This window comes from Spinacia oleracea, chromosome 6 (genome assembly GCF_020520425.1).
Source record: "Spinacia oleracea cultivar Varoflay chromosome 6, BTI_SOV_V1, whole genome shotgun sequence".
NCBI lineage: Eukaryota > Viridiplantae > Streptophyta > Magnoliopsida > Caryophyllales > Amaranthaceae > Spinacia > Spinacia oleracea.
This window is the reverse complement of record NC_079492.1, coordinates 113,657,421-113,671,157: the sequence shown is the minus strand read 5'-3', so window position 1 is coordinate 113,671,157 and position 13,737 is coordinate 113,657,421. Positions and strand designations below refer to the sequence as shown.

The 13,737-nt window shown below is 43.3% G+C and overlaps 1 protein-coding gene across 1 annotated transcript; it reads left to right on the top strand.

Moving 5' to 3' along the window:
• Positions 1-10,891: 10,891 nt before the first annotated feature.
• On the top strand, positions 10,892-11,317 carry LOC110785921 (uncharacterized). The gene has a single exon (XM_021990436.1). The coding sequence runs from the start codon at positions 10,892-10,894 to the stop codon at positions 11,315-11,317; it is 426 nt and encodes a 141-aa protein (XP_021846128.1).
• The last annotated feature ends 2,420 nt before the right edge of the window (positions 11,318-13,737 follow it).

Here is a 13,737-nt window from a genome sequence, read left to right as displayed (position 1 = left end):
TCACTGTGAGTTTAGAAATGAATCGACTGATGCATTGTGATTTTCTAAGGAAGCCTCGCATGTCCTTTTCATTGGTAAGCGGTGCATGGACAAGATTGCTATTATTTTGGAGTGATCAACCTCTATGCCTCGAGAACTGATAACATACCCTAGTAATTTTCTTGACATTACCCCGAATGCATATTTCTGCAGGTTGAGTCGTAGGTTATTGCCTGAGCTTATCGAAGAATTTTCGAAGTATTGTTGTATTCCCCTAGTGATCTTTGGACTAGACAATCATATCATCAACATAGACTTTAATTTCTTTGTGAATCATATCATTCATGATAGTTGTGGCTGTTCTTTGATAAGTATCCCCTGCGTTCTTCAGTCCGAACGACATAACTATATAACAATATGTACCCAAGTGAGTGATGTGCAGAGTTTTTTTTCTCCATATCCTCCTCTGCCATGGTAATTTGATTGTAGCCTGCATACCCGTCCATAAATAAGAGTAAGGCATGATCTGTTGTGTTATCAACTAATATGTCAATGTGTGGAATGGGAAAACCATCTTTAGGGCTGGCCCTGTTAAGATCTCAGAAGTCAATGAACATTCGTACTTTGTCGTCTTTCTTTGGAACTGGGACGACTTTAGCAATCCATTCCAGATACTTTGTCTCTCGCATAAACCCGACCTCTAACTGGTTTGATACCTCTTCTATGATCTTAAGGATGACATCCAGTTTTATGAAACGGAGCCTCTACTTAACGAGTTTTGAACCTAGGATAAGGGGAATTGTATGTTGCTCGATATATACTTGGATTGACCCCTGGCATATCGTGGTAGGACCATGCGAAGATATCTATATACTCTGTGGGCAATTGGATTAGATCTTCTCGCTCTGCTGGAGACAAAGTTAAGCCAGCCTGTACTAGCTTTGGATCATTGCTTTTAGAAAGGTTAACTTTTTCAGTCTCCTCGATTATACGTGTTTGTTTTGGACAAATTCTACTTAGAGTCGAACTTGTCTTAGAGAGGTGCTAACAATCGTTTGAGCAAGATAATTGCGAGATGAGAGTAATATGATTAAGCATAAAAGAGTATATTATTAGGAAGCAATGTTCAATCTTACAAGAAGATCATCTGAGACCTTATATGGCCTTACATGAGGGTGTAACATACAAAAGGGCGGTGTAATTAAGCCTTTAATACTCCCTCCCTTAACTTAAGCCTCCTATTTAATCATTGTCGTAACCGCTGTCGTTTACTTAGCCGTTGTAGGCGAGTTGGTCAGTCACCATTCATGCCTTGCTGGCTGCCATGTATACCCCATGGTGGCACACTTAAGACACGTCACCAGGAGGACATTTTCCCCCCAAACTCATCTTGAATTTCTTTCGGGAAGTTCAAAAGAAAAACGGGTTTTTATTTCGAAAAAAGAGAGGAAATAACCTCATGCTCTCCCAATGGTCGGTGTGATTGTAATGATGGTCTCGAGAAACAAACCGCCAGTCACTTCAATAAATACATGCCTGCACTTCCACTTTTCTCACGCTTCCTCTCTCTCTCTCTCTCTCTCTCTCTCTCTCTCTCTCTCTCTCTCTCTCTCTCTCTCTCTTCTCAACTGAAAAAATCCGGAGTTCTTCTCTCTCCAGAATTCGGTAACCACCCCTTTCTCCTTTTTCTCTTCTGGTTTTTCATCCCCCATGTCGCAAAGAATGGGAACCAAATCGACCGGTGCAAAGAATAAGAAGGTTGTCATTGAGTGCGATCTAGATGACGGACCTTTGTTCAGTCCGAGAAACATCCTGGATAAAAAGAATGTTCGGGCGAATGTAGACGCCTACATTTGACCCTAGGCCCGATACGGTGTGTTCGATGATGAAACCAAACACCTCTAGACTATGCTTTCCTAAACGTGCAGCGAACGATCCTGACTGACTGATAATCCCGTAAGCCACATTTCCATTTTTAGAAGCTACTATTTATAGTAACTGCCATACCTGAATGTTACCCAGAATACCATCCACGTAAGATAAAATATCTAGTGTTCGGATCACTTTACGATTCATCATTAGATAAGGACTAAGAGTTGTAGTTCAACTCATGCTCCAAAAGGTTAGAAAACATGATAAGATTCGGTGAAAAACCGCCAAGACTGGTACAAGTGAAGTAAAACACAAACGCTGGAAAGTTCCAGCGCTAGTAGGGTAAGCGTCACAAATTTCTAGCGCTCAAACCACCAGCGCTGAATAAATCCAGCGCTATAGTTTGATTCTAATATAGTTACACAAAAGATAGAATTATCCAGCTGTCACATAAAGAAGATCTGGCGCTAAGAATGCCTGGCTAGAAATAACCAGCGCTCCTGATCCAAGCGCTGGAATTTTCTAGCTCTGAGCAGATCTGAGTCGGAAAATTCTCTTTCTCTTTCTCTTTCTCTTTTTGTCAGGCTTTGAGGTTTCTACCTAGTTGGGCTTCTTTTTTTTCCTCGCGCCACGCTCACCATCCCAATTGATTTACAAACATCCGTGGCTTGAATGTGCATCTGATCCTTCTCCATGGCTTCTTCGAGGTTGGACACACTGGACTTGATCAATTCAAATTTGAAGTCATCTGACTGTAGCCCCACCAAGAGGGATGCAAACTTGGTTTCATCCTTGAGATTATGTATCTTTATGACCTATTCATTCAATATCTTGATGTAATTGCAGAGGGTCTAGATTTCCCCTTGTCTGATAGCTATCAAGTTTACACTAGTCTTTTGGTTTCTTCGGCCTGCAACAAATTGGCTGATGAACACTTTCTCGAGTTCGTTGTAGCTCCTGATACTCCCTTTGGAAAATGCGTGTTGAACCAAATAAGGGAGAGCCCTTTCAAGATGGTGGGGAAGTACCTGCACGAAGTAGCCCCACATCCGGTTTTGTCGTTCACTTGGGCTACATAGGCAGCCATATGCTCTTCTAGATCAGTAGTTCCATCAAAAGGCTCGATAGTGGTACCCTTCACTTTCTCCCAGCAGGGAGTGTTCATTATCTCTTGGGAGAAGGGAGTGAATGCCTCGTGTAGTGATGAAGCGTGCTCGCGCCTATCATCTCTTGGGTGAGGGGAGCCCATCTTCCCCTTGATGAGGTGCGTATATCTCTGCTCTCTTAGGGAGGCGAGTATGTTATCTCACGACGTGGTGGGCTCCTTTTTGTTCTTGAGGGTGAACGTCCCCTTAGCCGATGAGGAGATGAATGAGCCTTTGGCTGCCCAATGGGGGTTGAAGCCCTTGCCCGAGGGAGTGGGGAGCGACCTCTGATCCGGCTGGGAGGTGAGTTACATCTCCTCATGGGGAAAGATGAGTATCGCCTGGGAGATGTCCTTAGGCATGCTTCTCTAGGAGGTGTTCTTCGGCTTACCTCTCGGGTGACTGTCTTATGAGAGGTAACTTCGATTGGATCAATTTTCCTTGGTGGAGTGGAGTGGCCTCGTGCAGACATAGTGGACTCACCACTAGAAGGGTGGACCCCAGGCGATTCTATCACTCCTGATTGCGGATATGGCTTGGTCGAGGCTCGTCCTATGTAAGAGATCTCGAGCATCAAGGTTTCCTATGAGTAGTTGTCTCTCCTCAATCACCCGGGGGGCATCTTGGTTTGATCTAAATCGGTGAGGAGGAGGTTGTTCCCCTATCACCTAACCTTTCCCTTACACCTTGGGACTGTTCCCTCTGGTTGGTGTGGAATCATGTACTTACTCTCGAACTGATAGGGCGAGTTGGTGGCTTCCTCGAAGGTCCCTCCCCGACTCCTTGGAGGTTGTGAATTTTCTCATTAAGTTAGGTGGCCATCTGATCCAGGTCCCTTCGGGTGACCAAATTCTCGTGATGGTCCTCGATCAACATGAGGCGGGTGGTTGTCGTGCTTTTGATCACCATCGTGATCGTCTGCATTGCGTGGAGTGGGAATTAGCACTTAGTTGGGGTGGGATTCCGATAGATGAGAGGAGGAGTGTTTCCTGGTTCGGGGAATATTAACCATGGCTTGTAATTGGCTTCTCCATAGACCGTGCCAACTATTTTTGCGAAAAAAATGCTAAGTATAAAATAGGGGAAGCTTCGTCAACTAGGCAAACCGATTTCTTCAATCAGGCTGTTGTTTTTTAGTATTTGGCTGGTATTTTTCCATACAAAAGGAAAAACGTAACTGGCTCGGGGGGGGAGGGGGGTACGCGAGTGATGAATCATATTTATATAGGGTATTCTAGGCTCATTTAGGTTGCATTTCTAGGCATTTGTCTCATTTTAGTTGCATTTAGAGTCATAATTGCATAAGTCGTCGTTATTGTACTCTATTACGCTCCGTTTGTGTTTTCTTTGATATTTCAGGTGATTTTACAATCATTTGGGTGCTTTCGGAGTGTTTGGAGGTGGACCGAATGATCACCGGATGGTTTGAGTCGGAGACAAAGTGTTTGATCGAAGAATTGAGCTTTCCGGGGATGATTAGCTCGATGTATCGCTTGTGCATAGCCTCGCAAGATCCCTCGTTGGCTCGCAAGATCTCTCGTTGGCTCGCAAGATATCTCATTGGCTCGCTACATCTATCGTCGTGCCTCGTCGTTCATGGCAGCCTGCTATGCATCTCACTAGGCCAGCGAGGGATGGCTCGCTAGCTCCCTCGCTGCCTCGTTGCCTCGTTGCTCTGCCTTGCACCACTTCACTCGGCCAGCGAGGGATGGCTCGCTAGCTCCCTCGCTGCCTTGCCTCGCCCCTTGCTCTACATTGCTACATTCCATTGGGCCAGCGAGGGATGGTGCGCGAGATCCCTCGCTGCCCATGCCTCGCCATCTCTTTTGTCGTGTGCGCGGCTCGTGCTCGGGTTTGGCTTCCACGTCTTCGCTCCATCGACTAATCATCGACGACTTATTTATTAATTTATTTTATTTTAGAAAATAGGGAGCATATAAATACTCAAAGGAATTAATTTATTTCCCTCATGTTATTATTTCTTTAGAATTCTTTTGAACGCTTAGTTTTATTTTTCTCTCTTCACATTATTGAGCCCTAGTTCATTCCATTCAATTAATCAATATAGAGGTATTTTCATAATTCTTCTTTCTTTTCTTGCTTTGAATTATTGTTTCTTGTTATTGTTCATTATGAAATTCATTGTTATTTCATATTTCATGCTTGTTAATTCAATTATGAGCGAGTAGTTTTATTCTAGGGCTAAGTAAGGGAAGCCATGTTTATACCATGATTGTTATGCATTAAAGTTTGTTAATTTATAGATTATTGCTTGAGTAATTCCAATTGATTTGTTTTAATTGTTGATTCATGTAATTGGCCAATATCGTGGATTGATTATCTAGCAAATAGGAATTAGAATTGAAAGATCATATTCTTAGAGGCTTTGTGAAATTGGCAATTCTGATTATGTTAGTGACCGTAGGATTAACATATACTTTAATTACTCGGCTTAGCCTATTCATTGTCGAATTGATTTGTGTTCTTGGATTGGTATAAGCATGGTGAACCGAACAGATGCCCTAGACCTTTAGTTCATTGATAAATTACGCATTTTTATTATTGCTTTAGTTTTACTAGTTAATACTTAAAATCAACTTTCGTTATTGAAATAGTTCGTATAATTGGGCAAAAACTAATAGAACTTGTCTCCCTGTGGGATCGACCCGTATTTGCTAAGTATCTGCTAACAACAGACACCGTGCACTTGCGGTATCACTTTTTAACTCATCAAGTTTTTGGTGTCGTTGCCGGGGAGACGGCTAGATTCTATTAGTTTTAGTTTGATTATTTGAACTGTTTCCATTGTCTCATTGGAACACTCAGTTCCAATTGAGGCAAATCCCACTGCGTTTTCTTTCATTGTTATTTATGCCCAGGTCTGCCAGAACGGGTACCTTGGTTCCTCCCGATCCCGATCTTGGAAAGACCCTTCATCAACTAAAGAAGCAACAGAAAAAGAAGAAGCAGTCAGGGTCCCAAGACTCACAGACTCCACCGAGTCACACGATGTCTAAATCCCTGAAATCATATGGGGTACCTTCCTCGAATAGTGTTCCGACTGGGCTCACAATGCCAACTATTGATGCAGTCAACTTTAAGATCAAGCCCGCTCTAATCTCCATGGTCTCACAAAACCAATATGGTGGCCATCCATCTGAGGAACCCACCAACCATTTGCAGAGGTTCAACCAACTGTGTGGTACAACCAAGCATCAAGGGGTCACTCAAGACCAATTGAAAGTTATGTTGTATGGTTTTAGCTTTCGTGAAAAGGCTCAGACATGGTTGATTGATGTCAAGGAGACAGAGTCAAGTGCTATTTCACGGCCTTTCTAGAAGAATTCTTTCCACCCACCAAGACTGCTGAAATAAGGCATAAGCTGACTACATTCACTCAAGAACCTGGTGAATCACTTCGAGAATCCTGTGATAGATTCAAGGCTTTGCAGCGGTCGTGTCCGCATCACAACATTGAAAAATGGTTCTTGGTTCAGATTTTCTACCATGGTTTGCAAGATGAAACAAAGAACACGGTTGATTCTGCTGGTGGGGGTGTTTTTCTTGACAAAGAAGTGGATGCAGGTTATGATTTTCTTGCCAATTTAGCTGCCAACCATTACAGCACTACCAGATCCACATCTAAGAAGGGAAAATTGGATGTCGATGCTTATGCTCTATTGTCCTCACAAGTGGCAGCCTTAAACCTGAAGATCGATTCTTTGAAGGCTCCTCAGTCTGGTACTCCCCCAATGAGTATCAATGCTATGTCTAGTGTAGCTCCAGTGATAACTTCTTACTGCGAAGTATGTGGCATCCAAGGTCACTTTGGTCATGAGTTCTCTTATAGTTCGCAGGATACTACGCAAATGGAGCAAGTGAATTCTTTTCAACAAAGACAACCCAATGACACATATTCCAATTCATTTAATCCGGGTTGGAGGAATCATCCAAATTTCTCAAATCGGGGCAACAATGTTCAGAATCCTCAACCCCTGCAATAATGGTCGCAACCACAGTTCCATCCACCTCAGCCACATGTTGCTAGGCCTCCATTTCAACAAGGAGCCTCCCATAATGCTCCCCCGGGGTTTAATAGGCCCCCGCATCAAGGATATCAACAACCCCCTCAGAGCAGTGCTACTCCAGAGCCTAACATGGGTGATCTGTATAAGCTAATTGCAAATATGCAGAAGACCGCAGAGATAGCTCAAAAGAACCATGATGAGAGAATCAAAGAGTTGAAGAATCAGAATAGAATGTTGGAGAATCAAGTTGCTCAACTTGCTGATACTCTATCTCAAAGGCAATTGGGTACACTACCAGGGCAACCTACTCCGCCCCAGAATAGAGAAAGTGCCAATGCTATCACTCTTAGAAGTGGCACTAAATATGATGGACCCCCGATGCCCATGGATGATGCAACTCTTGCTAAGGAGAACACAGATGGACCAGAGAAAGCAATTGATGTAGAGCCTCAAGTCCCGGTTGTTGATAATGTTGATGATGTTGGCGCAAATAAGGGGAAATAGAAGATTTCTGATAGTCTCCCTATTGTGCCTAAGTTGCCTTTCCCTCACCGGATGCAGAAAACTAAGGTCGATCAACAACTTGGTAAGTTCTTGGCAATGGTCAAGAATCTTGAGGTAACAGTCCCTTTTACTGATTTAATATCTCAAGTTCCTATTTATGCAAAAATTTTGAAAGAGATGATCACTAAGAAAAGGGATTATGGTGGTGTGGAGAGGGTCGCTCTAACTGAAGAGTGTAGTGCCATATTGCAAATTAAGTCTCCACCTAAACTTAAGGATCCGGGTAGTTTTTCCATCCCCTGTCATGTAGGTGCATTGTTCATTGATAAAGCATTGTGTGATTTAGGTGCAAGTGTGTCTGTCATGCCCCTTTCTGTCTGTTATAGGTTGAATATGGGAAAACTAAAATGCACACAAATCACGTTGCAAATGGTAGATCGTTCTATAAAGTATCCCTTGGGTATTTTGAAGGATGTTCCTGTACGGGTGGGGAAATTCTACATTCCTGTTGACTTTGTGGTACTAGATATGGAGGAGGATAGTCAAATCCCCATAATTTTGGGTAGGCCATTCTTATGTACTGCAGGTGCTGTTATTGATGTCAAGTCTGGGTCTCTTACTTTGAGTGTTGGTGATGATACTGTTACTTTTAATCTAACCAATGTTGTGAAGTCTCCTATGCTTGAGAATACTTGTTGCAGGATTGATATTGTAGAAGAGATTTCTCTAGACAACATCCTTAGAATGTTGTATGATGATCTATTGCTGGCGACTCTCACCTTGAAGGCCAAGAAAGGAGAAGGAGATTGTGAGATTGATTCCTTGATCTCGGATCTAGATGGAAGTAAAGCTGAGAAGGTCGACGGTTTTGAGGTATTGGAAACTGTTTGCTCTATTTCCGAGCCACAGGTAATGAAGGCAGAACTAAAACCATTACCATCTCACCTTAAATATGCATTTCTTGATGATAATGAGGATTTTCCTGTGATCGTTAATGCTGCACTCGACGATAGCCAGTTTTCGAAGCTTCTGGCCGTTCTCCGTATGCACAAAAAGGCAATCGGATATAGCATTGGCGATCTCAAGGGCATTAGTCCTGACTTTTGTATGCATAGAATTAATTTGGAAGTAGATCACCGCCCTCGCATACAGCCACAACGTCGTTTGAAATTTAATATGCAAGATGTGGTGAGAAAAGAGGTAGTGAAACTACTTGATGCGGGCATCATCTATCCCATTTCAGATTCTAAATGGGTGAGCCCGGTGCAAGTCGTTCCCAAGAAGGGGGGGGACAACGGTCGTTAAGAATGATAAGGATGAGCTTATCCCCACTCGTGTTATTACAGGTTGGCATATGTGTATAGATTATAGAATGTTGAATACGCCCACCTTGAAGGATCACTTTCCCCTCCCCTTTATTGACCAGATGCTAGAAAGATTAGCAAAACACAACTTTTTATGTTATTTGGATGGATATTCAGGTTTCTTTCAGATTCCCATTCACCCAGACGACCAGGAGAAGACGATGTTCCCTTGTCCTTATGGAACTTTTGCATACCGCATAATGCCGTTTGGTTTGTGCAACGCCCCTGCTACATTTCAAAGGTGTATGATGGCCATTTTTTTGACTTCATCGAGGACATCATGGAGGTATTTATGGATGATTTTAGTGTTTATGGTTCTGAGTTTGATGTATGTTTGCATAATCTTTGTAAAGTGCTTAAACGTTGTTCTGAAGTGAATTTGGTATTGAACTGGGAAAAGTGCCACTTTATGGTCAATGAAGGAGTGGTACTTGGTCATCTTATTTATGAGCGTGGCATCCAAGTTGACCGAGCAAAAATTGAGGTGATTGAGAAACTCCCCCCTCCCGTGAATGTCAAGGGAGTGAGGAGTTTTCTCGGTCATGCGGGTTTCTATCGACGTTTCATAAAAGATTCTTCTAAAATTGCGAAACCCCTTACTCAATTATTGCTCAAGGATGCCACATTTGAGTTCACTGATGCTTGTTTGGAGTCTTTTGACAGGATTAAGAAAGCATTGATAACTGCTCCAATCATTCAGCCTCCGGATTGGGATTTGCCGTTTGAAATTATGTGCAATGCGAGTGATTATGCTGTTGGAGCAGTGCTTGGCCAAAGAAATAACAAGGTGTTGCATGCCATCTATTATGCAGGCAAAACCTTGGATGGAGCTCAAATGAATTACGCTACTACTGAGAAAGAGCTCCTTGTGGTTGTTTATGCTCTTGACAAATTTCGGACGTATCTTGTTGGTTCAAAAGTCATTGTACACACTGATCATGCCGCCCTGAAGTATTTGTTGGCTAAGAAAGAGGCCAAACCGAGACTTATTCGATGGATTCTTCTTCTACAGGAGTTTGATTTGGAGATTCGGGATAAGAAGGGTGCTGAGAATGTTGTTGCAGATCATCTCTCTCGGTTGAAATTTCAATCTAGCACAGACAGGCCTACCAATGATTCGTTTCCTGACGATCATCTATTCTCTGTTTCTACTCAATCCCCATGGTATGCGGACTTTGCAATTTATTGTGTTGGGTGGCTCTCATCCTCCGGAGTTGACATATCAACAATGTAAGAGATTCTACCATGATGCAAAGCGGTATTTTCGGGATGACCCACATTTGTATCAGAAGTGTGCCGATGGTATGTTTTGTAGGTGTGTAGCTGACTGGGATACCCACGGGGTTCTTAAGCATTGCCACAGTTCACCTTCTAGTGGTCATCTTGGTGCTATTCCGACCGCCCATCGAACTCTTCAAAGTGGTTTCTATTGGCCTTCTATATTCAAGGATGCCCGTTTCTTTTGCAATGCATGCGAAGAATGTCAACGGACGGGCAACGTTTCAAAAAGGCATGAGCTACCACAGACTGGAATTCTTGAGGTTGAGCCATTTGATGTATGGGGCATCGATTTTATGGGACCGTTCCCTTCTTCATGTGGGAATCAGTACATCTTGGTTGCCGTTGATTATGTTACAAAGTGGGTGGAAGCTATTGCATCGCCAACCAACGACTCTAACGTCGTTAAGAAGCTTTTCAAGAAAATCATCTTTCGCTTCGGAGTCCCAAGGGTCGTGAACGGACTTTCAAGGCTCTTCCGAAGAAGCACGGAGTTACTCAAAAGGTTGGCATGGCTTATCATCCTCAAACGAGTGGCCAAGTCGAAGTTTCTAATCGACAGATCAAGAGAATTCTCGAAAATGTGGTCAACAAGTCTCGAAAAGATTGGTCGTTGAAGTTGGATGACACATTGTGTGCGTTGCGCACGGCCTACAAGACTCCGTTAGGGACAACTCCGTATCGGTTGGTGTATGGAAAAGCTTGTCATTTACCGGTTGAAATGGAATATCTCTCTAATTGGGCTGTAAAAGAGATTAATATGGATCTAGAGGCGGCTGGTGAAGCGAGACTTCTTCAATTGAATGAGTTAGATGAACTTCGGTTTGAAGCTTACGAGAATCATAGACTCTACAAGGAGCAAACGAAGAAGTTTCATGATAAGATGATCCAAAAACGAGAGTTCAACATCGGTGATAAGGTCTTTCTTTACAATTCACGATTACGGCTTTTTCCAAGAAAGCTTAAGTCTAGATGGTCTGAACCTTTTACTATCACCGAAGTCAAGGAACATGGAGCTATTGAGGTTGCTAGTGAAAATGGCACCAAGTTCAAAGTGAACGGTCAACGGTTAAAGCTAAACACTGAAGGAGCGTTTATTGGAAAATTGGAGACGATTTATCTCTCCGATCCACCCATCGGCGCTTGATTTTTGAGGTTTGGAGTCAAGCTAATGACTTAAAACGAGCGCTTATCGGGAGGCAACCCGATTTCTAACTCTGATTCTTTTCGATTTTCTTATTTTAATTTAATTTATATTATTTATTTGGTTTATTTATTAAAAAAAAGTATATAAACAAGAAAAGCACAAAAATATTATTATTTTCGAGTTCACTTAAATTCATTTTTTTTTATTTTTAGATTAGTTTTTCGTTAATCGTATTTATTTTTTTTTTTTTTTTTTTTTGTGTTTAATTTTCACTAACGATCCTAATTTTTTTATTTTAGTGGTGCTTGATTTTTTTTTAAAGATGTGTAGGTGCAAGATCGAGTTAATTCCGGAAATTTTAATGCATCGACAAGCCGCAAGTGGATCAACAAGCTCGCGAAACCCAACGCCTACCCAGCGTGCGCGCTGGCCTGTATACACTCCAAGCAATAGCCACTGCCTTGCCCGCTGGCAATCCAGCGTGGGCGCTGGATTCTTCGCGCACCATGAGCACTCGCAAGCCAGCGAGCGAGCCCTCGAAGCCAGCTAGCGAGCACTCGCAGCCAGCGAGCGACCTCGCGCATGACTCGCGCACCAGCGCACCATCCTTGCAGCTCCCATCCTCGCGCGCAGCAAATGTCCCAGCGAGCGCTGGCTCGATGCCAGCGAGAGGTCTCGCGCAACAGCCCTCATGCCTCGCCATTCATGACTGCTCGAGCTTCTCTTCGACGTGCACCAGCCTGCCATCCCGCTGCGCCCAGCGAGGGATCCCTCGAAGCCAGCGAGCGAGCACTCGACCCCAGCGATCGAGCACTCGACGCCAGCGAGAGATCTCGCCCACCCCTCGCCCAATGCCAGCCCATCCCCACAAACAGCCCACCCTCGCTCTTTCACTCTCTTTCCACATGCAAACACCCCGCCACTCCCTCACTCTCACTCACCAATACTCTCCACCACCATCACCCAACATCCCATCACTCACAATCACCCCATCTACCAACTGCCACCACCACAACACCGCCAGCGACCACCTTCGTTGCCGGCGCCGCCCCAACCCAGCCACCCACCCTCAAAATCCTTCACCTTTTTCCCCACTTTAACACCATAAACCCTAGACTTCATCAATTTGGGGGTTTTTGTTTCTCATGGTTGGAGTTCGAATTGGTTGAATTGTGAACTTCATAAGAGTCAAAGGAGGAGATTTACATGAATTTCATGCTCTATGCATCACCAAATTGGTAGTAAGATTCGAATTACTCCCTCTATTTTACTCTTTGACATTATTCAAGAATTTCTATGCTTATGGTTAAATTGAATTACATGAATTACTTGATTGTCAATTGCAATTGATTGAGGGACAAATTACTTCATTGTGAATTATGGTTTCATTGATTTGATTGTTGCTTGGAGTACCGGAGTTTTGATTTACTTGGATTATTGGCATTGTTGATTGCGGTGACACTTATCACAGATTTCATACACCATGACACCACCAAGACGCTCAAATCCTAAGCGTAATGCCACTAAACCAACTGCACCTAAACCTACCACATTCAAAAAGCCACCCACCCCAAAACCCCCACCACCAAAAGTCACCCCACCCATATTACCACCACCCTTACAATCCCCCACACCCATAATACCACCACCACCACCACATCTAAATCCTGAGCTTCGCCAACAAACTTTGCTAGCCGCCTTGCACAAAAGACCAGTTCGTTCTACACTTTTCTACTCCATAGATAAGGCTACCAAGTTGGGACTTCATTCTAGTATTGTCGAACTTCTTTCTGGTTCGTCTTGGGAGAAATTTCTTGGTATTACTGAGCTTACTTTTGCAGATTGGACTTATGAATTCCTAGCTTCCTTTGAGTTTAAAGGAGATCCCTCAAAGCCGTATTTTAAACTTGGTGGTGTAGCTCGTGAATTGACTGTAGATGAGGTAAATGATATATTTGGATGGGAGAAAGGATGCATAATTGATTCATACGGGTTCACCACCTTCTTGGATGACAAGATAACTGAGGATGATACGCCTTGTGATCTCTCTCACTTTTGGTTTCGAATAACTGGAAAAAAGGATTGGAATCCCGGCCATAGCAAGTGTGGCTCGATCATCAATCCATCCCTCAGATTACTCCATCGGGTGATTAAGAGTGTCTTCTACCCTAAAAAGGAGATTAATCAAGTCACCACATCTGACCTCAGACACTTATTGGCTTTCACTATTGAAAGGCACCCGGACCTTCCTACGATTGATTATGGTTCTTTCTTGGTCTCTGCCTTTCATACTTCTCGTAACAGAGATTTTGGAGATATTCATTGTGGCGGTTTTATCACTTGCATTGCCAAGCATTTTGGGTTGTCAACTGAGGGAAAGAAGCCGGTTTCTTCGAAAAACTATTTGCTTGACGTTAAGG